The 27,596-nt window shown below is 39.0% G+C and overlaps 1 protein-coding gene across 4 annotated transcripts in view; it reads left to right on the forward strand.

The window, feature by feature from the left end:
* Positions 1-4,988: 4,988 nt before the first annotated feature.
* Positions 4,989-27,596, forward strand: part of LOC108292769 (microtubule-associated serine/threonine-protein kinase 4) — a 347,164-nt gene continuing 324,556 nt past the window's right edge. For 3 of the 4 annotated variants that reach the window (XM_037733235.1, XM_017513848.2, XM_017513849.2), the window contains exon 1: positions 5,005-5,098. In XM_037733235.1, coding sequence (XP_037589163.1) covers positions 5,060-5,098 — 39 coding nt within the window. In that variant the 5' untranslated portion in view covers positions 5,005-5,059. Of the gene's footprint in view, positions 5,099-27,596 lie in introns of all 4 variants that reach the window. The other variant, XM_037733236.1, reaches the window with a different exon arrangement.

Genomic DNA, 27,596 nt, shown 5'->3' on the forward strand with positions numbered 1-27,596 from the left:
AATCTCACAGCTGGGTTGCCCTTTGGCATTCATGATATGATTATAATCACAATAATGGATGTATATATTTTCATGAATCATCTGTTACTCCTTTGTAACCTTTTATGACCTGATAGTAGACATTCATTGGCCACTGGTAGTTATCTATTAATGGAAAGAAGTAATCAGTGAATGAATGGAGGTATTCATCCACTTGGCCATGTTGACTTACCTCTGAATGAACATGTAGAGAGACACATGATCCCTTGATCTGTTGTCTACAGGTAACCAACAGGATATGTATTTTATGGCTGTCTACCTTGTTGAGAAGTAGTGATCATGGTCACACTAACATAAGATGTTTAAGAGAGAGCCCACCCCAGATTGTGATAATGGTATTGGAAATCACATTCCTAGCACACCAAGAACTCTGACTGGTGGGAAGAGAGAAAGGCAACACAGTGGTACTCCTCTGTCATTCCTCCTTCTGGCTAATGTGGCAGGAGAAACAACTTCTTTATCAGAAAATGATTCTTTCCACTGCCCTCTGACTTCAGCTTCCATGGCTTTTGGATAAGCAGTTCAGTGAGAGCTGCCAGATATGGCTGGATTAGGCGAGTGGAGTGGAGTGGAGTGGAGTGGAATGGAGTGGAGGGGAGTGGAGGGGAGTGGAGGGGAGGAGTGGAGTGTGTCTCCTCAAATGTTCCTCACAGCAGTACCTCAATGAACATTTCAGTTGCTGAAGAATGGGTAACATCAGAAGATTTGTTTAGTTTAGGGTAACTGACACAGAACTAGTGAAGAAAGGTAACTTATTTCTAAGTACAGTCATGTGTCATTTAACAGGGACATGTTTGGAGAAATGTGTTGCTAGGTGATTTCATTGTTGTGTGAACTTATACAAACCTAGATGGTATACCCTGTTGCTCCTAGGCTACAAACTTGTACTGTGCTGAATACCGTAGTTACTGTGCTGAAAACCATAGTTAGCTGTAACACAATGGCAAGTATTTGTGTGTGTCAACATGGAAAAGTTACCTTAAAAATACAACATAAATGATATTTTATATCTGTATAGAGCACTTATGAATGGAGCTTGCAGGATTGGAAGTTGCTCTGGGTGAGTCAGTGAGTGAGTAGTGAGTGAATGTGAAGATCTTGTACAATACTGTGCACTACTGTAGACTTTACAAATAATGTACACTTAGGCTACACTGAATTCATAAAAAATATTTTTCTTTATTCAATAATAAATTGACATTAGCATACTGTAAACTTTTTACTTTATAAACTTTTAAATTTTTTAAACTTTTAAATTCTTTCACAATATCTCTTAGCTTAAAACACATATTATGTGTCTGTACCAAAATATTTTTCTTTCTTTATATTTTTATTCTTTAATCTTTTTTCTATTTTTAAGAAAATGTATTTTTTTAAGCTTTTTAAACTTTTTTGTTAAAAACTAAAACATACACACACACACACACACACACACACACACACTCACACACTCACACTGGCCTAGGACTACACAGGGTCAGGATCATCAAGGTGTCATTAGGCAACAGGAATTTTTCAGACCTATTATACTCGTATGGGACCACTGTCATATATGTGGCCCATCACTGGCTGAAATGTCAGTATTATAAAGCACATGACTGCATGTGAAAAATATCTGACCATGTGAATCAGAGGACAAAGCCATATCCTTGCACCAAACATCACTGTGGACAGTATTACCAAATCTCAATGTATGCCTTTTTGAAATATGTTCAACCAAACGTTTTCTTTCCCCCTAGTTTTTCCTCAGTTGATATTTGGAATTGTTTTTGTTTCTGCAAACCATTTAATTGCAATAATTATTAAAATTTAAATTTGACCCCTTATAGTGACCATGGATTTTGAGTATTCCAGGAAGTAAATTATGCCTATAATAGAGTGGGCCTGCAGCGTATCCATAGAAATAATTTTTTTTAAATGAAATACCACAAAGCCCCTGGCTTTTTAGTACAATTAATGACAAAGCCTACAGGATTTTATTATTTGAATACACATGTAAAAGCAATACATATTGAGGCTGGTACTTTGTGCGTTGACTCACAATATTGTGAACATATTCCATGAAGGTATAAAATCACAGGAAAAATGAGTTTATTAATGGAAATTAGGCTAGATCCTAATTATTACCTGTGAATAGTGTCATCATTTGAAGTTTTTATTGGATTTTAACACATGGCTTATCTTGATGAGAAAATATATAGCAAAGGGTAAATGTAGCAATTTTCCTTTTACTATTCCCTCCGCTAAGCCATTATTGCTTGATGTTATTTTTCAGCAGCCTTTCATTTTTGTCCCAAATGTTTTTGCCTCTGGCTGGTTTTATTTCTTGAAAACGTATGTGTATCACTTTTCAAAATGATACATTTTGACAGGTAATCGATATTTTTTCATACTAGATTTGATGGCATGATGGTCATAATCCTCATTTTAGACTTAGTTAATGGTGGAACACTCACTTAGATTTTATCTCCAAATATTCTTTTGTTAAGAAACATACTTTTCGTCCTTAGCCAGATTCCTGTTTATCACTCCCACCACTTCCCAAACACCTCCAGCTGCAGAGTGCCTAAGATGCATGCTTGTCAGCTGATGTTTTGATAGTTTGCCCTCAGAATGTCTTCTGTCAGTACCTCCAACTAGCTTACACTACTGGACACAGAAAAGATACTTCTGGGCTCTCTACCTGTTTTTGATTAGTTCTCCTGGTGACCCAATTTGTGTTTCAAGGGGAAAAGTGCTGGTGGGGGTCTATTCTCCACCAGCATTCCTCCCCCTGCCTGCCCTTCTTTTTATTGGTACACTCTAGTGGAGCGTACCAAGTTCTCGTGGGACTAGACCACAGTTTTTCTAGAAGGACCAGCACAATGAAGATTGTAGTCCTCAGAGTAGAAGTGTATATGAGTACACCATGCTTGGCTTTTGCTTTTAAAATCTGAGCTTCTTGGATCAAGATATTTTCCAAAATCAGTCAGGACTTCCTTATGCCTCTGTGGGCACATAGCAATGACACTGTAAGTTGGTAAATGTATTCGGAGCTGCTGCCAAGGCTTTGTCTAAAACAATTCTTCACATTCAGAGAACTTTTTGCGCTCCTCTCTCAAGAGAGTGACTTGAGGGAGAAAGCGGGCAACAATTGTCATTTCCTTTGTTTTCATTGAAGAGCCAGATTTTCTCTTTGCAGGAACAGATTAAAGTGCAGGTGAGCCTGGGAAGGTTGGGGGTCTATTCTCCACCAGCATCACGGGTTGTCAAAAGATATAGCAAGGCTGGCCCTTTCTCCCTCTCTTTGGTGGTTTTGGTTTCCTTTATTTTGTCCTTTGATTTAAACGAAAAACATAGTTTTAAAAATCTTTTTAAAAAATTCATTTGTGCTAGAATTTGTTGGTACACTTTGACTTGAGGACTGACCAGTTTTTGTGCTGGGTTTTTGCTTTGGAGATGGTATTACTCCTGCACATATAAGCAAAAGCTAAAAGCTCTCTGGGGCTTTCTTCCTTAAGTGGTATCGTGAACATGCCTAAGTGGAAAAACACCCTGACACCCTTCTCTGCTAGGGGCGGCATTTCTTGACAGGCTTCTCTTTGTATGTCTGGAGACGTATGCAAAGACCTTTTGGGAACATAAAATGGAATAAATCGTCCTCAGTGGTTAGATACATAAATCCCTGAGCTATTTTTAATGATGTAACCTAATCAATTGATAGCAAGCCTAACAGTGTGTTGACAGCCAGAAAGAGATAGAAAGCTAGTGGAATAGCAGGTGAATGGTAAGGAACCACTAGACACTTCCTCCTCCTCTCCTACATTTAAACATCACTAGATAACTAAGTTAGGTAAAATCCAGGAATTACTGATTTTAAAAAACTGTGTATACCTGTCTTCCTAACTTTCAAGAAAAATAATTCTTCTAATGGTTAGAGTGAAAGAGGTGGTTCCTAGACAAAGTGCAGATAGTCTTTGTATCTCTCAGGTTCAAACTAGTCTCTGAATTTAAATATCTTTAGAATAGACACCAAGGAGGAATAATTTATTATGAATTGGTAGTATCGTATGTTGTTACTCCTGTGCCATGCCAGTAATGAAAACTTAATATTCATCTCTTGGTTGCTTTCAGCTGAAATAAGATGAGGATGAGTGAAGTAAACAAGCTGAAACAGACTGTGAAATTGCACATGATGGCAATTTTTTTTAGCTGCTTATAGACTATACATAGGTTAAATATTCCAACTAATGACAGCTCTTAGAATCTCCCCCCCCCCCCCCCCTTTTTCATTTTGGTCAGGTATCAGCAGAACTAAGTTATTATCATGAGAGAAATTAAAATCTAAACCGTTTCTGTCTTTGGGTTAGGAATTGACTGGCAGGTATTTATGTAAATGAATGGGCTTTCACGCTGGGAGGTGTAAAGGGTTTGGTGGCTGGAGAACAGCTGCCCCGAGCCCTCCGTTTTCAGGTTTGCAGGCAGCGTGTGTGTTCTGCTACATTTTTGTTTTCTTTGATGCCTCAGAAGAGATGAGTGCCAGGCATAGTGGTGCTGCTTGGCTGACCAGCTGTGCCCTAGTTTTTCACCGTCCCAATCAGCGGCTGCCTCTTACAGAGGTGTCTGTCACCGCTGATTTACTTAGCCACAGTGACCTTATAGTTGCTTCAGAAGGGGCTTGACCCAAAGCTACTGCCGAAAGCCATTTAGTGGTCTCCTGGAATGCCATGGCCAGCATTTTGAAGAAGGGAAAACAAGGATCTTACGACTTCTGTCTAATAGCAAGAGCCTCCTCCGCCTGGATAAATACATTAGGTGTCTGAACCCACTTGCTGCTCTCTCCCACCGAACTGCAAGCATCCGTGATCTCCGAAGTTGCTGGAGTGAATAACTAAGCTGGACCAGCTGACTCCGGGCTCCAATCAGCTAGAGCGTGATGTAAGTGTTTAGCAGCTGCGGGGCTCTGAATTAGCGTGCCGAAGTAGGGGTAGTACAGCATGGCTAGACTGTTGTGAGAGGCTCAGAGAAAGCGGAGGGTGAGATGGATGAGTCCAGCATTCTAAGACGAAGAGGGCTCCAGGTAGGAGATTGCTCCATTCTTGACATGTAACATTGTCAGTGGCCAGCCATTGAGCATTTCAAAGTTCCCTTGTCATTCCTTTACTGGGCACGAATATGTGCATAGTTCTTAGTATCTACATGGCATCGCTATACGGAGTTTCTAGTTACAGGTATGACACATCACGGGGTTCAGTGAGGAAGATGCTTTTGTCAGAGACAATAGATACGACTTTTAGTTTGACACTTTTGTGGTTTGTTTTCTGCTGGTTATTCAAGAATAGTTAAATCGTGGCTGGCAGTGACAGCTGATGCACTGATCTGGCATGCTGTCAAGTGTCTGGGAAGTCTGTCTAGGGGTAGCAACTCCTTTCAGTTCTGGGAACACAGGACTCAGTTTTGTGTCGGGATCAACCTCCGCTCGGCGGCATCTGTCTGATCGCCTTGCAGTTGTGTGCAGCTGCTGGGAATTTTCCCCGTCAGTGAAATGAAAGTTTTTGCTGGCAGCTCAATCAAAGTTTCCTGTAATTTGTTTATGTTGAGATGAGAAAAGATATGTATCTCACTGCCTTGCTTTTTTGTGCCTAAGTTACTCTAATGAAATTACTCTGACTTTATCGTACAAATACATTCTGAGTTAAAACTTGGCAAATCAGAAAACTTGGAAAAAAAAAAAAAAAACTACATCTGCTTGGCAGTTTGTAAGTTTAAGGAAGCCAAAACATAAGTATGTTCAACATTAGTATGGTTAACTCCTGCATAACTCTTTGTCCTGTGTATAAGTGGTATTTTTCTTTGTGAAAGAATCTAATCAGCCATTATTAAACTCTTACATATTATTTTGACGTTAAAAAAATGCTTGGGAATATAGAATATATAGCACATTTAGAAATATTTCCTTATATTAAGTCTTTGAATCTCAGCTGGTCTAGCTGTCTGCTTTTTGTTCTAAGAATCAATTATTAATACTAATATTCATATGACTATAATTTTAATATTATAATATAGGCAACTAAAGGATTATTTGCAGCTAAACAAAAGAAGGATTAGAGAAGTTGAGGTTACATACCATCTATTGTTCAAACCTAAGTAAACAGACTACCTCCTTAATGAATTTCAGTGTGGTCATTGTTTTTGAATGCACAGTGTGGTTACTCACTGCTGTGGATTTCCTTTTCTTTGTTTTCATCACCCCTATAAAGTTCTAGTAATGCACAGCTGTTTGTCTCCACGTCCTCTTTGGGGTCACTGGTTAAATATGGAAAGGCTCTTTGTTAAAAAGATGGTTAACTCTATTAAACTCCGAATAGTTCAGATTATTAGTGACTGGATAGTAATTCTTCTGTGAGTTTTCTCTTTAATTGGTTTTAAATAATCTGAAAATGTGTTTTTCAGAAGAAATTCCTTTTTGAGTTTTTGTCATTTCTGTAAGATATATATATAATCACAACTTCAGAGGGAATGGTTGAAGCATATGGTGCTTCTGAGGGGCATGGATTTCATGGGCCTTTAATTTTAGAAATAAAGGAATCATTTTTCATTAATTAAAATAATGGAGCTGTTTTCTATTTAAAAGTTTGCTACAAAACAAAGGAATACTTGCTAATGCATTATTAGAGAGCTAGATTTTTATTGTACTTAATATACTTTTACTACACCTGCCATCATCTGTATAATGGATAAAGAATGTTTTCTGTTCTGGATGAGATAAGTCTTCATGCTGTGAAAAATAACAACATAAAAGTGCTTAAAAGTTCTGCCACTTCACGATTACAACTCTACTGTGGCTTAATACAAAACCTATTTTGCTTTTACTCCCGTTGCATCTAACATTTAAAGAAAGACATTACATAGAGTAGCTGTTTTTAGAAATTCCAGTGTAAGGAAACTATTTACAGTATACACACTTTATGTGTTCGTATTGCCACAGATGTCACTGTAGAGTTCGTAAGAGTACCGCCACCTAGTGAATTTAAGAATTAAGTTAATTTACAAATATAGCTATGTGGAACATTTGAATATGCCAGTGAGGTATACCAGTGTTCATAAAGCTGGGCTGAAACCTGCACAATGTTGCAAGGTCATCCTGAGCAGGTCACACACCCTCTTGGTGTCTGTGTATTCTTCTGTAAAATGCACCCTATAATGTGTGACTTTTGACTGTACTAAGTAAGTAGATGGATATAGTTGAGTTGTTCAAAGTTAAGGGTTATATAATAAATGTACTAACATCTAGGAGGAACTCAGTAAATTTTGTCAAAAACCAAGCGATGATTTCTATTCTTTATAACATTACATATCATTGCTTATGAAATGAACTTTTATTTATACACCATGTTAGTTGTCTAAATTTGTCCTTAAGTTAGAACAGTTATCAGTAAAGCTAATAAACATTTATTTACAGGGATCATTAGGACAGACTGATATTGGTGAGTTTATTTTTTAAAAAAAAGCAGCTGTGCATTGAATAGATACATAATATGTGAGGCTAACCAGGTCTTTAACTTAAAGTTCAATGCCAAAAATCTGGAGTATACACTCTTCTAATTCTCAGAAATCTAATTTTATAATACTATAGTATATGTTTAGTGTAAAATGATGCAGTATGTGTTTAGAACCAATTTTTAAAAGTTCAGTACCTCTAGCCTTTGAAACATAGGACTATTAGTGGTGTTTTTAGAATTTGGACTTTGAAAAATTATTTTTAGTCAGAACATACAATTTTTCAAAGTGTGACAACCTCATAAAATGGCAGCACAACTGAGTTGTTCATCTTAAGTGACTGCACTTTTCCATCTTTTCTATGGACTGTGTTAATATTTCCAGTACTACTGATAGCACTTCAATCACTGCCTTTGAAATGAGAATGAGAGAAAGAGGCCCCAGTGGTTTGCACTGTTAGAATCTAGGAAACTTTTCAGATCACATCTCAAAACATAGGAAATTCTGACGGATGGATAGGCTTGGGCAGACCTTGGACTTGGGGCAATTTGAATTTCTAGACAGATCTAATTCATCAAAGGATAACTGGCTCCTTTTGGGCCTAATATTCCTCATACATGGATCATATTTTTTAACTGTCAGGGAAATTAATTGTTTCAGTGATTTCTGTTACATGTTTCTCTTTATTTGCTTTAATGAAAGTGTCCCTATCCTTAATGTGATAGATTCTAAGGCTGGAGAACAATGAACAACAGGCAGGGATGACTTACTAAAAGAAAAGGGCATCCCAGAGGGGCTGACAATGCCTTTCCTGCCATCCTCTGGTGCTTTGCTCTGCCTGGCATCATCTTCTCATGATCACTCCTCCTTCATCCCCATCCCCCCCAATTAAATATTGCCATTTCCATCCACCTGCAGACTCTCACATGCAACTGGAATGTGAAAAAATGTTTTCTCTAAATTTCTTGTAAGAGGCAGTTAAACAACAACATAAAAACATCTGAATGTTTATCGTTTAGATTTCTAGATTTGTGAGTGTTTAGGTTTTTTGTTTTGTTTGCTTCTCTTTCTTCTAAACATGACCTCGTGCTCCCTACCTTCATCCTTGGGCCTTCCCACCTTATTTCAAACAACAACAAGAAGATAACCTTCTTACCCTGGCCTAGGCTCTGATTTTCCAATGGCCTTGGTCTAGAATGCAATTTTAGAAAACAAAAAAGGCAGATAGATTTTTATGTTCTGACAGAGCATCAAACTGCCTCTGTCTCATGGTGCATGGATGTATATTCAAGTTATAATGTCTCAGTGTTTCTTCTGTGTCAACTTTAATGTAATTGTGGGTATGTTTACACTTTACCTGAAATTCAGTAGAAGGATCATTACATGGGAGTATTACTTTGTCTATATTCATTTGAAGACTCTGGGTGACCATAGGGAAGAAGTCTATTTGGAGGATTATAATAGAAACATTTATGATAATATTAATTCCTCTTGGGGATAAAGCACTTTTGTTCTTCAGCAATTCCAGAAAGACATCGAGACTTCTTTGGGACAGGAAGTATCCAGATGGCAAATGAACTTTTTGCAGTTGTGAGTCCTTAGTTTATTAGACAAATCAGTGTTATATCTGAGTGGTGTTTCTTATCCATTGAAGGAGTTCAATTTCTGCCTCTGAGATAGATACAGTTCTGTAGTTTCTACTTCCTGATCCTTAGGGGATAAAAATGCCATGTCTTCAAAGCCTAATGTTCAGAAAAAATTCTATTTTATACTCTAAGAATTTATTTTAACAGTGTAAAATAAACGCATTTGTTTACTAGCTCCTCTTTTGCATATTCTGGCTCTCTGGTATAATTGTTAATAAGCTACAACATTGTCATTCTCCAAGTCATTCTAGTTCTCACCTTTGATTTCTCCATCTCTTGACCTCTGTCACCAAACCCTGTCAATTCTGCCATTAAAGTATGTCTACAGGCTAGGCCTAACTTCTCCCACACCTGGATTGTGGAAATGTCTGGTACCTCACTGAACCCAGGCCCTTCTCCAGTCCACCCGCTGCTTAGCCCAGAGCTCATATCACTGCCCTGGTGTAAGATCCTCCTATGGCTTTCTGTGATCTACTCGAGGATAGGTTAAAAATGCTGCATACTGTGAGTTTAGCCACAGGCTTCCTTTCAGATCTCATCTCTAAATCTTTGCCTTCCAGATCCCTGTTTCATAACCACCTCTCCCAGTGTTTGGAGTCTGCAAACTGCATGTGTCCTCTTTACCTATTACATCCTTTCTTTATTTTGCCCCAATTCTTCCTGCTTATTAGAGATTAATATGAATTTTAATTTTCATGAAATTTTCTATATTTACTGCATTCCATTCTGAACTTTATAATAGTCATGATTTTATTTGAAATCTAATCCTATAACGTGTTATTTTATTTTTTAATTTTTTATTTTTTTGAAACAGAGTCTGGCTGTGTTGCCCAGGCTGCTCTCACTGCAACCCCCACCTCCTGGGCTCCTGGGTTAAAGCAATTCTCCTGCCTCAGCCTCCCAAGTAGCTGGGATTACAGGCATGTGCCACCACACCTAGCCAATTTTTGTATTTTTAGTGGAAACAGTGTTTCACCATGTTGGCTAGGCTGGTCTCAAACTCCCGACCTCAGGTGATCCACCCACCTCAGGCTCTCAAAGTGCTAGGATTACAGGCGTGAGCCACCACGCCTGGCCTACCATGCTTTAATTTAAGTAATTTATTTAAAATTATTTCATGTAGGAGTATCTTACACTGAAAGTATAAAATCATTGAGGATTAGTGGTTTTAGAGTCAGATATGTGTTTAGTGCCATTGAATAGCTCTGTAACTTGTGTTAAGTTTCCTGACCACTCTGAATCCCCATGTCCACTAAATGGAGATAACTAAATGAGGTGTTTAAAGATTGAAGGAGATTATCAATCTTTTAGCACAGTGCCTGGCACATTGTTCTTAGTTAATCTTAGCTCTCTTCCCTCTATCACCACTAAGCCTTGCACAGCAATTTTAAGTAATTAAATATGGGTATCAGGCAGGGTCCACAATGAAAAGATGGCATACTTGTCTTGAATAATTCGAGAAGAACTTAATAGAGGGATTCTTGGAAAAAGTATGGGCAGGAATTGGGAAAATTTAACAGATGGCACAGTGCAAGGAGCTAGAAGTGACAGAGAGCCATCACCACCTCTGGGCCTGAAGGAGTGAGAGAGGGAACAGTTATAGAACCAGTAGACAGCGAAGAAGTGAGACAGGAGCTGTGACCTTAGGTAAAAGCACACAGCCAGTCATATCTGCAGGGCAGGACCAGGGGATATCTCAGCCTTAGTTTCTGAACTCTTGTTGTGCTCCCCTTTAGCAGAATCGAGGTTGACGCCAGAAGTCAAGGGAGCCCATGGATGTTGTCCGTTCAGGCCAGACTCCAGGACCCAGCATGGGGCAGGGAGTAGCTCCAGATGGGCAGATGAAGTACACCTAACATGGTTTATAAGGAACACATGCTGAACTACCCCTTGCTCTTAGCATTTTGCAAGCCAAAGTCAGTGTTCGAGTGTTCATGGCATACATCACTGGGGCCTGAACTGAGTTCAGGAATTTGAACAGATTCAAAGCTGCTTTTCGTGAAAAGCCATGCTCCCCGCCAACCCCCTGCCCCCCTCTCCTCCCCCCACCCGCCCCACCCCCCAGTCATTGCCCACAGCTGTGTGAGATAACGTAGACTCTCCAATCAGGTTCTTAATCCTCATGGGAAAATGTTAGTGCATCCCCTTCCATTTTAGTATCTGAAGCACATGGCTCCTTTGAATCAATAATGCAGGATACCTGTGCTTCAGGTCCTGCAAGCAGTCTCAGTTTTAAATTGCTCCGCTTTACAGATCCTGTGATAGCTTGGCTCAGAGAAGTGTTGTGTGAGAGGAGTAGCCCAGGAGACCTCTTACCATTTATCTCCTGGATTCCCAGAGGTCTGCCCTACAGCAGGTCCTATCACCAGAATGCAATGCACCTACACCACCCGTCTCTGCTCCCCTTGAAACCCCTTTACAGAATTACAACTTCACATTATGTCCTTGACTTTTATTGAGTGTTGTTAAAAGAAATGACTGTGAGAAAACATCTTTGCACTTTTTGAAAGTCTCCCTTTGAAGTCCCATCCATTATGTTGTGCACTGTCTCTTATATTAGGCCCACATGATAAATTAGGTTAGAGTTCAACACTAAAAAAGTTTATCCCTCTCTAGGTGAACCAGTTTACTTCTTTTAATCAGATATTGAGAGCTGTGACCCAGCCTGTGTCTTTCTATTCTTGCCTTAGTGGTCCAGAACTGAGTTTCATGCTCAGTTGCAATAGTTTTATAGGTAAAATTAACTACCACTTCATTGTTAATCTTATAGTTCCTTTTTGAGAGTTGTGTGGTTTTATTTATTATATAAAAAATTAACTTGCCTCAAAAGATTTCTTAAGATGACCAAAAATTTTTGATATTGCATTTAAAACAATGAAGTTATTTGAAAGAATGACAAAAGACAAAGGAGACTGAAAGCCCAGCTAATCAATAAACTAGATAAACTATAAAAATTGAGAATTACATGAGCTTGGGAAGATCAATATGCATGCAACCACCAATCATTTTGTTGTCAGCACTAGAGCGTAACTAAATAGGATATTTGAATTTACTTGAAACTTACATTTCAAATAAATTATACGTAACCATAGAGCTTTTTAAAGTGTCTTAGAAATCATTTTTTTTTTTTAATTTTTGGAAGCAACCAAAAACATGGAGATTGGCAGGTAACATGAGATACACATGTTAGAAGACCCCATTGACATTAAAATCATGCTTTTGGGCTGGGTGCGGTAGCTCACACCTGTAATCCCAGCATTTTGGAAGGCTGAGGTGGGTGGATTGCTTGAGTCTAGGAGTTTGAGATCAGCCTGGCAACATAGTCAAAACTTGTCTCTACAAAAAATATAAGAACTAACTGGGTGTGGTGGTGTGCGCCTAGTATTCCCAGTTACCTGGGAGACTGAGGCCAGAGGATCGTTTGAGCCTGGGAGGTTGAAGCTGCAGTGAGCTGTGTTTGCGCCACTGCACTCCAGCCTCAGCGACAAAGTGAGACCCTAAAAGAAAAAAATCATGCTTTTGACAAATATTTAATGATATGAGGAAAAGTTGAAAATAGGGTCCATTAAAAAAAGAGCAGGCTGTGTATGTAATGTATTTACAGATCATTTAAAATGTGCATTATATGTTGGTGAGGTAAAGAGAAAAGGAAATGCTCATACACTGTGAATGGGAACATAAATTAGTTCAATCACTGTGGAAAACAGTTTGGCAGTTTCTCTAAGAATTAAAAATAGAACTACCATTTGACTCAGCAAATCCATTATTCGGGGTATATCCAAAGAAATATAAATTGTTCTACCATAAAGACACATGCACGCACGTGTTCATTGTGGTGCTATTCACAATAGCAATGACATGGAATCAACCTAAATGCCCATCGGTGGTAGACTGGATAAAGAAAATGTGGTACGCATGGAATACTGCACAGCCGTAACAATGAATGAGCTCATGTCCTTTGCAGCAACGTGGATGGACCTGGAACCTGTTATCCTAAGCACACTAACAAAGGAACAGAAAACCAAATATTGCATGCTGTCACTTTCAAATAGGAACTAAACACTGAGTACACATGGACAAAAAGAAGGGAACAAAAGACACCAGAACCTACTTGAGGGTGAAAGGTGGGAGGATGGTGAGGACAAAAAAACAACCAGTGGGTGCTATGCTTATTACCTGGGTAATGGAATAATCTGTACACTAAACTCTCATAACATACAATTTACCTGTAAAACAAACCACATGTACCCCAGAACCCAAAAGTTAAAAAAGTAAAAAAAAAGTGCATCATACACAGATACATAGACATACATACATGTGTCTGGGTAAAAGACCATGCGGCAACACTGTGTGCATGTGTGTGAGTGTGTGTGTGTGTGTGTGTGTGTGTGTGTATGTGTGTGTGTGTGTGCCCACGCACGCGCGCCGTAGCCTAGTGGGACAGAAGGAAAGAGCATTCATGAGCTTTTGAGTGTTAACGTTGTCTCTGCTCCTTTCTATGTGACGTTGGCCAGGCTATTTAATTCCTCACCAATAAAATACTAACACTTAATTTTAGTAGAGTTGCTGAGTGTGAATTCAAATGAGGTATAGAAAGCCTAAAAAATATTTACTGAAGCTAACATTGAGAACCTATTTTCTTTTTTTCATCGTTATTATCTAAAATAACATGAAAATGCACTAGAATGTTAATATTTATTATATCTTAGTGGGATCATGAGAATTTTTCTTTGAACCATCTAACAGTAAGCATGTTTTACTTTATAATCGGTTAAATAAGAGGGTTTGGGGTACTTGTTTTTTACTTCCTTCATTGTCTGAGTAAAACCTTTATATAGTATTTAGCACCATCAATGAAAGACCCTTAAAGACTCTTTTTCTATTTTGTGCAGTCTTTTGGAATTGAGCAAGATATATCAACTTTAATGTGGTGCATGTCTCTAAACCTTAGGACCTGGTTCCTCTGTAGCTGGCCGCCCCATTGAACCACCTGGAAAGCTTTCTAAAGCCTATAGTCTGGATACAATGCACAGCAATTCAATTAGCATCTCTCAGTGGTATGTAGCCAGAGTTGAAACCCACTTCTCCCAGGGGATTAGGGGTCCAAGTAACTCCCAAGTCATCAAACCTACAACTTCTTAATATCCGAATGTAAAGTTTGACAGCCTTTAAAATGTAGGTCAGTGCTTTGGTCTTTCGTTAAGTGAGACCTGAGTTTTTTTGTACTTGTTGTTTGTTTTCTTTTCAATGTGGAGGTATATGGAAGGTGGATATACTCACTGTATTTGAGTTTCCAAATAACAATGATAGTAACATGAGAGTTCAAACCATTAGCCATCCCACCCTGGGGGGCAATTATCATAGTGGGGTAGCTGGAGGCAGCTCTAGACCATTACCTCGAAGGGGCCCACAGCACTGCTAGTGTCCAGGCGCAGTTTTATGTTTTTACAATTGCTGGCATATGCTCCGTGGTTTCTATTAGGAAACTACCTCAAGGGCATGATAAGACAGTTTCTTTGCCCCTTGAAATGTTTTCCTAATGCTAGAGATAATAATGCCTGTGACTTGGAAACCTTTATCATAGATACTCTTCAATAATGTACATGTTTGAGTTGTCAAAACATTGGCTATTTTACTTAGATTGTGAATGCATGTGCTTTTTTGATGAGGCAGTCAGGGACAGAACCCCATTCTTTGCTTTTCTTTCAACAAATGTTTAATAATAATAATAGCATAGATTGAACTGTTTATGTCAGAGAACTGTGTGCTGTCTTAAATTTACACTATTGTACTTTTATCTTAGATTACAGCAGTACAAAAATGAGCGGAATATGACACTGACCTGTGAGGGGTTTCTGTTATTTTAGGTGAGACACACAACAGTTTCTGAAATAGCAAGTGCTGCAACCTTCGTCAGTCAAGATACAGGGGCCCCGATCATGGCGCCCTGTTCTGCTGAAGAAGGCCGGGAAGGCTTCATGTAGGTGGAGATATTTCTGCCAGATGGTGAAGGATGGACAGGCACTGATTAGGCAAGGTGAGGATTCCAGGCAGAGGAAGCAATAGTGTATGCTAGGTGTGGTGGCTGAACAGGGTACACCTTTTTCAAGGAATTGCAAATAGTGTATGTGGGAAGCAGGAAGTGATGAGCAGAGTCCCAAGAATGATGCTGTTTGTGTGCAGGGATTTGGGCTTTAGAGTCTAGCAATGGGAAGCCACTGAAAGACTGAAAGCAGGACACAGAAATAATTTATCAACTGTGAACTATTCTGTCAACTATTAATAAAGAATACTTAGGAAGAGGCCAACAATAGAAGCAAGATAAACAGCTAGAAAGTTAGAAATGAGGAGGTGACAGATGATGCTGCTGGACCAAGGTGGTGACAGTGGAATGGAGAAAAGGCAACAGACAGTAGGATTAACAGGACATGGTGACCTATTGATGGTTGGCAAAGGAGGGATGGAAGAAGCTTGAGGTGACTCTGTGGTTTCAGGAGTTAGGGATTAGAAACAAGAGCAAGAGATAAATGTGACTTGGATGCTGAGAAGAGAGTTCATTCTGTGAATCTGGAGTTTGAAGCACTTGTGGAAGCCATCTAGGTGCAGATGTTCAGTAAGCAGTTGGATATGTAGTTTTAGACTTCTAAAGAGAGGTCAAGCCTGGAGAGACTCTGAAGTTATCAGCTTTAATAATTAATTGAACTAGACTATGAATAAGTAGAGAATGCAATTTCTCCCAGACTCATAGATTTCTGTTAGAATAGTTTTCAAGAATTATACCATAATGTATATTTTAATACTTATTTTGCAGGAATGGTTAAAATTACATGGTGCACAAAGTAGTTCTGTGGTTTAGTATCAGGTCTTGAAAATAATATGTCCAGCTTTGAAAATGTGTAGTTTTTTTTTCCCCAAATTGCTTCCAACTTTGACAACTTGCCTACAAGTCTCATTCCACTACAGTTTTTAAAAGGCAGAATGAAGCATCTCAAACTAGAGGCCGTAATGGAAAAAGCAATTTATTTTTAAATGAAGATGATGGGGTTGGTGTACTATATTGCGTGAACAGTGAGTGAATTTAAAACCTGAGTGAGATTACATCGAATTCAGCCAAGATTTTTGTTCCATTTGAATGGAGTATCTGTAATTGAAGATGGGGGATTCAACTAAGAAAAACACGTGACATGTACATTTTTATCAGTTTTCTTGCACTCTGTTTCCAGTTTCATTGTGCATGCGTGTCTGTGTTTACAAAGCCATTACATCATATTGATAATAAAAAAAAATGACGCTTTCTTGGGCAGCAAATGAGAATACAAAGTTAATTTTACAGCATCATTTTCTTTTTGAGCTTCTGCCTAGTAGTTTAGTATGTTGAGAACATGCAGTCCTCAGGAAAGTGGTAGAAAGTCAGAGGTAGGATCTATTACAATGAGCTCAAAATGATTAGAGAAAACATTAAATATTTTCTAACTGGAAATTTTAAAATGGGGAATTTTTCAGCTTTGTGCTAAAATTTAGAAGCTAGATCTAGAAATATTTCTTTTTATATGATTTTTATCTTAACATTTTCATGATGAGATAGGGATTGTTTTATATTTTTTAATTACCTGTTTTCTCAGTTTTAGCATTGTTGTGAATGAAGGTAAAGACTGAATTATATTAAGATTGATTTGACTATTTATATTTTTTCATTAAAACTATATTCCAAATATAGATTAAGCTCACAGATTCATTTTCCATTTCTGTGTAGCAATCAAGCTAAGAGACAATATGGTTACTCTTAGTCAAACTTGGACAGTGTGATAGACTCAATCCTTTTACTTTTCTACTTCCTGTAATAGATTTGTACATGCATTCCCTTGCTTGGTCTCATGATAGGCAGAGATACTCCTGTCTTCCACCTCTTGACTTCAGGCTCAGCCATGTGACTTTTCATTGGCCAGTGAGCTATTAGTGGTTGTGTCATGAGCAGAGGCTTAAACTATGCTTCTGCAGGTTCAAAGTATTGTGCTTTGGTCATCTACCTCGAGAAGAACATGCCCAGGGTAGCTACTGCCTGTTTACTCTGAGTCCCAGAAGCAGCCCCTATGGAGCTAATCTACGTAAACCTGCAGCCAGGAGTCAAGACCAACAGACCTGCATTCTTCCTCTAGGCCTACAAATGTGAGAATAAACTACACAGTTTTGTAATGAGTTGTTATCCATCTTTATGATGACAAAGATGACTAACATGACAAGCTTATGTTGTGGTTAAGAGCACTGAAGCACACTACTAGAAGCACTGAAGTCTATTCGATTTCTGTTTGAATGTTGGCCCAGCACACTTATTGGCTTTATTTTCTTGGCATGCTATTTTCTTCTAAACTTTATTTTGCTGTCAATAAGATATATTACTTACCTCCCAGGAACATGGTAAAACTAAATAAGATGTGTGCATGTAAATTACTTAAAGCAGTGTGAAGCAGAAAGTAAGAACACCATAGGTTCATAGTAAGTTGTGGCTGCCGTTACTCTTGTGTGTGTAGACAGCTGAGCCTCCTCTTCTGAGCCTCCCTTGCATCACATGGCTTTCTCATGTTCTACCTGTGTTATTCTGGAGCAGGTTAAAACTTCTGAGGCTTACTTTCCTTTTCTATAATATGAAGTTACTAAAAATTACTTGACAGGATTATTACAATGACTATACCAATGGTATGCAAATATCTGTCTTAGTCAGTTCTGGCTGCTCTAACAAAATGACATAGACTGTGTGGTGTGAACAGCAGACATTTGTTGCTCACAGTTCTGGAGATCAAGGTGCCAGCAGATTTGGTTTCTAGGGAGGGCTCTCTTCCTGGTTTGTAGAGAGTTACGTTCTTGCTATGTGGTGAGAAGAGATCTCTTGTCTTTTCTGTTTTTGATAAGGGCATTAATCTCATCATGAGGGCCCCACCTTCATAACCTAATTTAACCCTAATTACCTCCCAAAGGCTCCATTTCTAAATATTAATAGCATTACTTTGTGGATTAGGGCTTCAACATATGAACTCTAGGACGGGGCGGGAAGCAGATACAAATATGCAGACCACAGTGTTAACACTGGCTAGGTGAATGGGTACTTAATAAAAATAGCTTTATTATGTTCACTATCCATATATTGCCTCATTTCCTTACTTACTCATTTCTTTAAGCTCAGTTTTTCACTCCTAATTTTTGAGTTTCTTTTATGAGCTGTACATGAGGACTTTGTACCTTTGACTTAATTCTTGGTTCCTAGCAATCCCTGTTTTCATTACATTGAAGTAAGAAAGACTGTGGAAGGCAGAAAGTAAAGGAACAGAAGTGCTGCAATTAGGAAGGCATGTATTAATAAGGTCATTCAAGTAAATAGTACTTGTGTATTTATTATACTATACTTTTGCTTCTGTAGGCTTTAAAACAGTAACTCTTTGGAATAAGGGGATTTATAAATGGCAAGGAGTTGCTAATGTGGAACCAGTAAAGGCTTTTGATTGCAGAATTACAAAATGCTAATTAGTAGAGATTCAGCATTAGAAGGCATAGTGAATGGCACAGGGGTGTGGAATCACAGGGGGACTCATATATACAGCATGTCTTTATTAATCAATGTGGCAGAGATTGTATCTAAAATGCTTTTGTTTTAAATGGACAAAATTTGCCAAACATCTTTTTATCTTTCTACCTGGAAAAATGTTTCGACGTGTTGCTTTTCCATCTTCTGATTTTTGTGTGTGGTTCCTTTTTGTTCCCCCAAATGTTGTACACTGTCTTGTCTGTTTCATTTCCACCTGTGGGTTCACTGACCACATTAGCTAGTAACACCTAGTATTATATGTATCCTGTCCAGCATTTGTTCCAAACAAAGCCTGTGTCTTCAACATACTTGCTTTGAAATTATTTTGATCTGTATCAGCGGGAATAGGTTTTGAGATCCTGGATATTAACTTCTGTATGCCACTTTCTCTAGAAACTAATTGACTGATTTGAGGTGGAGGCGAGATGAGAGTCTATACATTTGACCAATTTCACAGAGCTTACCTTGCAAGCTATTGAAATGCAAATACAGACTAGCTTAGAGAGTCTAAGAATTCACATATTCAGTTCTTTGTTTTCTTCTGAAAAATAAGCATTCAAAATTCATGCACATTCTATTATTCATGTGCCTTATATTTAGGTTCTGCTTGTATATCTAGATAAATCTTATCACCATTATTTAAAATTTCATGAATGAAACTTTGCATCTCTAATACCAACACTAGCCTAGACCAATCAAAATAATTTGAAATGCAGCCCTTAAATAAACGCTTCCCTGCGTCTGTATATATTTACACATACACCTATGCCATTGCCTTATGTACAACTGTCTTTTAAATCTACTCCGTGTAAAATGGGTAAGAATTAAAAACTTCGTTTATATTGTTTTGCCTCAGAAAAAAAATGGAATCTTTGGAATGTGCTGCTTAAAAGGCTTCCATGAGATATAGCATTAATGTCAAAGCACATTTTCTTTGTTTGATAGTTGTCACATTCGTGGTCCTGAAACAGAATACTCTTTCCTGTGCTGTCCATTCACCTGTATTTTTAAGTCATCCACCACTTTTCATTTGTCAAGTACTTTAAAAAGAGTATTGTGTGTCAGCAAGACATTTCCTCTGTCATTTGATCTGCTCTGCAAGTTAGCCTTCGTGAACAGTTAATGCCTTCAGAATCCTTTTTTCCCCTAAGCCATGGTCACTTCTTAACAGAGGGGAGAATGATTTTCTAATCAGATCCAAGACTCCCCCAGCTGAGTCTCCTGCCTAATGCCTGTTGGTGCTAGCACTAACATTTTCTGATGAAGTCTTCCATATGTGATGAGGCTGAGTATCCAGCATTAGGTTTGAAAGAAGGAACCTAGACTTAAGTAAACTTCTTTGTTAAGCTTTATGTCCCCATAGAATGTTGATGATGGTTTGAATTGAGCTTTCTGTCACTTTCTGTGAGCCATATCAAACACGCCTTTATCATTTCTCTTTGCTGTCTTTGAAGTTCTGTACTTTCCAGGTAGGGTCAGTTTTCTGGGAAAATAACAAATATTCATGGGAATTCTGATGCACAGCCAGGGTACATTAGTGGCTCCAACTTAGAGCACAAAGGGGTTGCACAAAGTATTGGAATTGGACCCTCTTTCGTAGTTTCATGGATTATCTAAGGTTTTAGCTCCCCACACCCCCAGGCTTTCATATTTGCTCAGATGGATGTGCTGGGGTGGATAGCAGTGGTGGTGCACGGTGGCTGCATCATTTCCTGCCTCCTCACACAAGGAGGGTGTCTTTCATTATAATAGCCCTTCCCGTCATTGTCAAACGCTTTCCTTAAGTTGTTTTAAACTGAAAGCTGGTGTAAAGTCTGGCATTCATCCTAACAGCTGGTCCCAGTCAGTTTTGTGTGTGTGTGTGTGTGTGTGTGTGTGTGTGTGTGAGATGGGGTGGGGGTGGTTATGGGTTGTTGGTTTCTGCTATCCACAATTCCTCCTTCCTCCTGGGTTTTCTCACTTATAGACTCTTGTGACCTTTTCAGCTTTCAGATGGAGACACGCATTTAAGTTCTTTTCATCAGTATTATGGAATCACTTTGGACATAGTATAAGAATGTTGATTCGTTCGAGTATCTTTGGATTTTATCTCTTTGCTGAAAATAGTAATCACCTATATTCTTCCTAGTGTGTCGTCTCTTGGTATTAACTTGTGATCTATGGGAATTGATTTAGCTCCATGGGGTCATCATTGGACCGTCTCATGGGAACATTCATTCACTCACCCAATGTGTATTTGTTGTGCATTTTTGCTTTATGCCGGGCCGGTTAAACAAGGGCAAATAAGTCCTAATTCCAGTTGTCTCCTAGGAGCTTACTGCCAGAAAAGGAGATGGCACACTGATAAATAGACATTGCAGAGTGAGTACTGTGAGGGTTAGCAAGATATGACACATAGTAGGTGCTCAAGAAATGGATAAGTCTGTGAATGTAAAGAAGTGCTGTAAGAGTACCTAAGAGGATGCTTGTCCAGCTATGGAGTTACCAGAAACCTGGCATCAGTAGTGTAATTTGGCAGTGATTACTGTTCACCTTACATTTTGAGTCCCATTGAGAAATTCAAAGGGAAAGAACCAGTAGACAAGAAGGATATATATGAGCCTGGAGAGATAAGGATGCAAATGGCCTAGAGATAACAGTCTAGGTGTCCTTATGTCATGGGTGCTAAATGAAGCCATGAGAGTGGGGCAGATTACCCAGTGACAGCAGGAGGGGCAAGAATAAAGGAGGACCTAGGAAATAACACTGACCCATTAAGGTCACTAATCTTTAGGAACACATTAAGATTAGTGGGCCAAATGAATAAGTAAATAGACATTTATTTATTGGATAATATATATTTGGCCCTTTTCTGTGCTGGGACTTCAGGGATGCTCTTGAAAACTGCATTCTATGTAAGAATAATAAACATAACATTTATTGAACTTTTAAGTGCCAGGTGCCATTCTGAGTGCTTTACATGTGTCAGTTCATTTCATTTCTACCACAAACCCTTGGAGGAGGTGCTGCTATCCTCAGTTTTTAGAGAAGAAAACTGGAGAGTTACCTGACCTTTAGTGAATTCATAGAATTAATAACTGGCAGAGTCTGGCTTCAAACGTAGATACCTGGATTCAAATCCAGGCAGTTTGGTCACATTCTTACTGATCTTATGCTTTTTATTTTTGCCTCTCTGAAGTGGGCCAGACTGATAGCCCAACTTATAGGTATCATCCACTGTGACAAGTTCAGTAGAAGTTGTATACAGGATAACATGGAAGCTCAGAGATGGGTGTGGTTGGGTATCTATGTGAAGGTGGTTAGTTGGATAGAAAAATTGTGGTGAGTTCCATACATCCATACTTCTCCATTAGCCTTGAGGAGATAAAGTTATGACGTATTTTTTTTCAGTGAAGGCTTAGAGAGTGATACTTATTCTGGTTATTTTATCCGTGGGAGGCAGGATGAGATAATGTCCACTATACCAAGAGGCAGGCTTCCTGGTCTATGGAGGTACACCTAGTTTATTGCAAGAGATTAACGACTTGAGTCCTGGAGAAAATAGTTAATCCATGACTGTAAGTTAGAAAGTATGTAATTGTATCAGAAGAGGTATGTTATGGTATAAAATTTCTAGAACATTCTCTTAAAGGCTGAATTCCATAAACTAGTTGGTGTACAGAGAATCAAGCTGCTAAACAGAGAAATAGACCATAAAAAAGAAGATTTAAAATTTTAGTTGCTGTTTAAGTTAATTTTGGTTCTTGAAAGATAGGATGAATGACATTGAAGGGGCTCATGGAGATAAAATGGTGTCTGAAACATTTATTTAATTTTATTATGGAAAAGAATTTTGAGTTGTATATAACATTGACTATAACTTTGTATGACTTGACTAAATTCAGATCTTCCTGCATTAGAACACGTGGTTCCCTAATGGTAACTACCTCTGGGGCACTCATTTCCCCAGTGCCTTCTTTATCAGCCTTTTTTTTCTATTTGGGAAAGATGTTCTTTCTTACTGGAGATTAACTGGGAAATACATGGCCTCAACAATAACTCAGAGCTATTTTGAGTGTTTGAAGAAAGCTTGTTTAGGAAGATGGCAGTGACATGAAAAGTAGGGCCAAAAGACAGTTTTGGAAACGTTGACTTGGATCCACATCTAAGGGAGCATGTGATGTCGATCTGTCTTAATTCTGTCCCAGGGACCACAAGGATGGCATGTGACCTACCCTGAGTCTAGCAGAGTGAATTTCTGTCCTGTTATTGGGACTGCTGAGGCAAAGATGCTTTTTCTTATTGGACATTAATTGGGAGATACAAAACCTTAACAGGGCCAGGCGTGGTGGCTGTAATCCCAGCACTTTGGGAGACTGAGGCGGGTAGATCACCTGAGGTCAGGAGTTCAAGACCAGGCTTGCCAACATGGCAAAACCCTGTCCCTACTAAATAATACAGAAATTAGCCTGGCGTGGTGGTAGACGCCTGTAATCCCAACTATTCGGGAGGATGAGACAGGAAGAATTTCTTGCACCCAGGAAGCAGAGGTGGCAGTGAACTGAGATTATGCCACTGTACTTCAGCCTGGGTGACAGAGCAAGACTCTATCTCAAAAAACAAAGCAAAAGAAAAGCAACAGCAACAACAGAATCCCCCAAAATTAGCCAGGTGTGGTGGTGGGAGCCTATAATCCCAGCTACTTGGGAGGCTAAAGTGTCAGAATCACTTGAACCCGGGAGGCGGAGGTTGCAGTAAGCCAAGATCTCACCACTACTCTCCAGCCTGAGCACTGGAGCGAGACGCTTTCTCATACAACAACATCAACAACAAAACAACATTAACAGTAGCTCAAAGCTAGTCTGGGTGTATGAAGAAAGATTGTTTTAGAAAAAGGCAATGCCGTGTAAGATGAGGCCAAGACATGGAAGGAAACCAGGTTCTTACAGCCACTGTGAGGCCACTGGATCAAATGCTGTCCTAAGCAAAACCTCTTGCTTGCAACTTCTGTGTTGCATCAGTGGATAAATCCTTAATATTGTTTAAGTCACTGTGATTTGGGTGTTTTGTTACTTGGAACAAAAAATATGCTACTTTTTGGGGATTTTAATTTGCTTACTATTTACTTAAGATAATAGATTTTTTTCTTTTGAATATTTAGAAATTTTTATTTTGGTATCTAAGTAAATTTAGTGTATCCCCTTCTAAAATGTCTTGCTTTTTTCTTCTACAAAGATTTCTTATGCTTTGTTATTTTACAATTAAAATATGTTTTATATACAAATAATTTGTTTATGATGAGGTTAGAAGAGGCAGAAATAAGGTGATAACTTATGGAATGCAAATTATTTCAGTAACATTTGTCATAAAATATTAATTTTTTCTCTTTTGAAGGATTAGTATGTTTGTGCTTTTACTCTACTAACCTCTTAAAAGCAGGCAGATGGTTTTTTGTTTGTTTACTAAGAATTACTAGGCATGACTTCAATCATTAGTTAGCCTACGTTATTATAATTTTTAACTTCAGTGATTCGACAGTGATAAATAGCTGATGTGGCAAGTCTGCACAAAGCTTTATGTTGTTATTGCCTTTTATCACTTGTGCTGTAAATAATTGTTCTCATCTGTCGGCTCTTAGATGCAGTTTTGTGAGGATTAGGATGTATGGAACAGAAAACCCTGCCTACTGATTTTTTTAAAGTCTCTATTTCTTTTCCTTCTTTTCCTCCTCTTCTCTCCAGTGTGTATACTTGTGAAAGTTGTACTCATGATTTAAGATCCAAGTCCATAGACCCTCTTGCCAGACCACATGTATGTCTATAGCTGCAGCGTTTATACACATGGCACGAGCAGCTGGGATGTCTGGTGTGCTCATATCAGAAAACTCTGACAAACATGAGATGATTGCCTTTTATGCTGCCTTCCCCAGCGTTGTGCTCTTCCTGCATCATCAATTGAAATGATGGAATTTTGTTGAGGGTCAGAGCCTCTGCAAAACAGGAAACCTGTTGGACTCAGTGAAATAATGACTCTCAATATCCCCATTATGGATAATTGGAGGTGTCCTTGCTTTGGGTTCCCTTGGCTCCTTTATGCATCTTTGTATTGTGATGAAGGGGTTATAAACCAAACTGGGGTTCTCTGTCTAGAGGCTGAGCCTGCAGTGTTGTTGCAGAGATGATGGAAATTTTGTGGGGGCTCTAACTTTGTCCACTTTGGTCTATTCTGGTTCATACCCCAGTTCAAAGCTGAGGAAGTAGCCAAAGACTAGAGTCTATCAAGTCTTCACTAAGGAAACATCTGTGCCCTCCTCCCAAGGAGCCGTCTCTCCATTTGTTGGCCGGCTCTCCCTCCTTCTGCATCCAGTTCCCCGCTCCTGCCTACTCTCCCCTCTACCCCTCTACCTTCTCTTTCCCCTACTCCTCTTCTGCTTTCCTTCCCCCTTTTCTCTTTTTTTGAGACAGAGTCTTGTTCTGTTGCCCAGGCTTGAGTGCAGTGGCACGATCTCAGCTCACTGCAACCTCCACCTCCTGGGTTCAAGTGATTCTCCTGCCTCAGCCTCACAAGTAGCTGAGACTACAGGCACACACCACCATGCCCGGCTAATATTGTATTTTTAGTAGAGATGGGGTTTTGCCATGTTGGTCAGGCTGGTCTCAAACTCCTGACCTCTGGGGATCCGCCTGCCTTGGCCTCCCAAGGTGCTGGGATTACAGGTGTGAGCCACCGCACCCGGGTGGCCTCCCAAAGTGCTAGGATTACAGGCATGAGCCACTGCGCCCAGATCTCCCACCTTTTGTCTTCTCCAGTCCTTTTTCATTTACTCCATCTCCTTCTTTCCTGGAGTTCACTTGAGCATTTTTTTGCCTAGAGAAGTAAGCCAGCATAAGGGGTTCCTTCTGCAGATGCCCATTACCTAGCTGAGCTCCCGTGAGAGTCTGCGGAACTGCCTCTTGCCTGTCTCTTTCTACCCCATGGGCCTGTAAACTTCTTAAGATCAAGAAAATTGTCTTGCCCCCGTTATATCGCAATACATGGTCAATAAGTATTTGTTATTTTCAAGGGCTGTAGTTAATGGTTGATTTTAATTCTCTTTGTGTTTTTGAGTTATTCTATTAGGAATCTGTGTTATGTATTATTTTTATAATCAGAGCAAAAAGTTTAAAAAGAAATATAATTTGATAAAAGCTGTGCACACAATAGAGGAGACTCTCTCAAGGTCTGCTCAGATGTTAATGGGGTCCTTGGCAAAAAGCATATTACCTCACAGGCATGAGGCAATTATTTATAGTGGTTACATCAGCCCGAATAGAGACAATGAATTCTGGATTCATGTCGCTGCGCATCCTCTGACTCACTGCAGAATTCCAGGTAAAGAATTTGCCTGATTTGCCTTTTGTTGCCTCTGTAAGTCCTCCAGAGTTCAGGTTTAGAGCTTTTCTGTTAAAAAAAAAAAAAAAAAAGTAAAGCATTCTTTTGCCTCAACAGCTGAAGCCTGAGGTGCTTTAGAATTAGAGAATTATAGAATTTTAAGTCTAGGAGAGAAACCTTTGATTTAATCTAGCTTCATTTCGTCTTTTGGCTAAGAACACTGAATTTGGTAAATAAAATGAACTGAAGTTATCAAAATAGTGAACGTCAAAATCAAGGTGTTTTTGTTCATGGTTGTCAAGCATTCCTTTGTTTGTTCTCTCTGTCTTTCTACACATAGCCGATGCGTGAGTTCTTCTGTGTGGCCACATTGAACTAGAGGTGGAGGATCTCTCATCTGAAAGTCCCAAATCTGAAATGCTGCAAAATTGGAAACTTTTTTGAATGCCAACATGATACTACAAGTGGAAAATTCCACACCTGACCTCTTGTGTATATGAGTTACAGCCAAATCACTTGTTTCATGCACAAAATTATTAAAATTATTGTGTAAAAGTATATTTAGCATACGTGTATAAGGTGTATAAGAAACACAAATGAAGTTCATGTTTAGACTTGGGTCTTATCCCCAAGGTGTCTCATTGTGTATATGCAAATATTCCCAAATCCCCCCAAATTTGAAACACTTCTGGTTCTAAGCATTTCGGAGAAGGATTACTCAACCTGTATACTTCCCCCCCCCCAAAAAAGGAAACTAGTTCTTGCCTAACAAAAATTACTCCATTTCAGAGTGTTCATTAATATCCTTCAGTGTGTCTTCTGATTCAACTTAGTAAATTGCAAAACCCTGCCCCAAGATGTTGCTACCATTTTAAGCCTTAAAAAAAAAATGCATACATGTGAGAAATGTGTTCTCTTATAATGGAGAGAGGGTTTCTCCGGCAAGTACTGCTTAGGCGGTATTTATACTAAGTGCATGCCCAGCAACATTTTCCCATGGATGATAATGTCTTTTATAATTTCGAATGGTTTCAAATCATTCTTAAATCGAATGAGATTTTAGCACAGTATTTCATCTTGGCCCTGTTTACTGTAAGAGCCATAATCTAATCTTGTCTGTCTGTCTGTCTATTATGTCCAAATATTCTGTAATATTTCTCAAATCAACCACTTCGAAGTCTACTTTCTCCATTTTCTGTCTTTGTATCTATCTATGCAAAGCCTTAGGAAAAAGGCTCAGAGAAGAGAAAAAGAGCTGGGTAGAGCATCTCCTTAACCAGGGTTTAATAGGTGGGTAGGCAGGAGCAGCAGTCTAATTGATTAGGCTGCTGAGCAATTTGAGGCAACCTCTTAGTAACAAATTTTTGTTACACAAAATTTAACACCTATGGCAAGAGCCATGAGGATGCTGCAGTGGCCTCAGATGCATCCTTTTTGTGTTGGCCGTTGCTCTTAAAGGACAGTTTAATTTGTGTGAGATACTGTTGCGGCTTGCTGTCCCTTTT

Source organism: Cebus imitator, unplaced genomic scaffold, assembly GCF_001604975.1.
Source record: "Cebus imitator isolate Cc_AM_T3 unplaced genomic scaffold, Cebus_imitator-1.0 Scaffold506, whole genome shotgun sequence".
NCBI lineage: Eukaryota > Metazoa > Chordata > Mammalia > Primates > Cebidae > Cebus > Cebus imitator.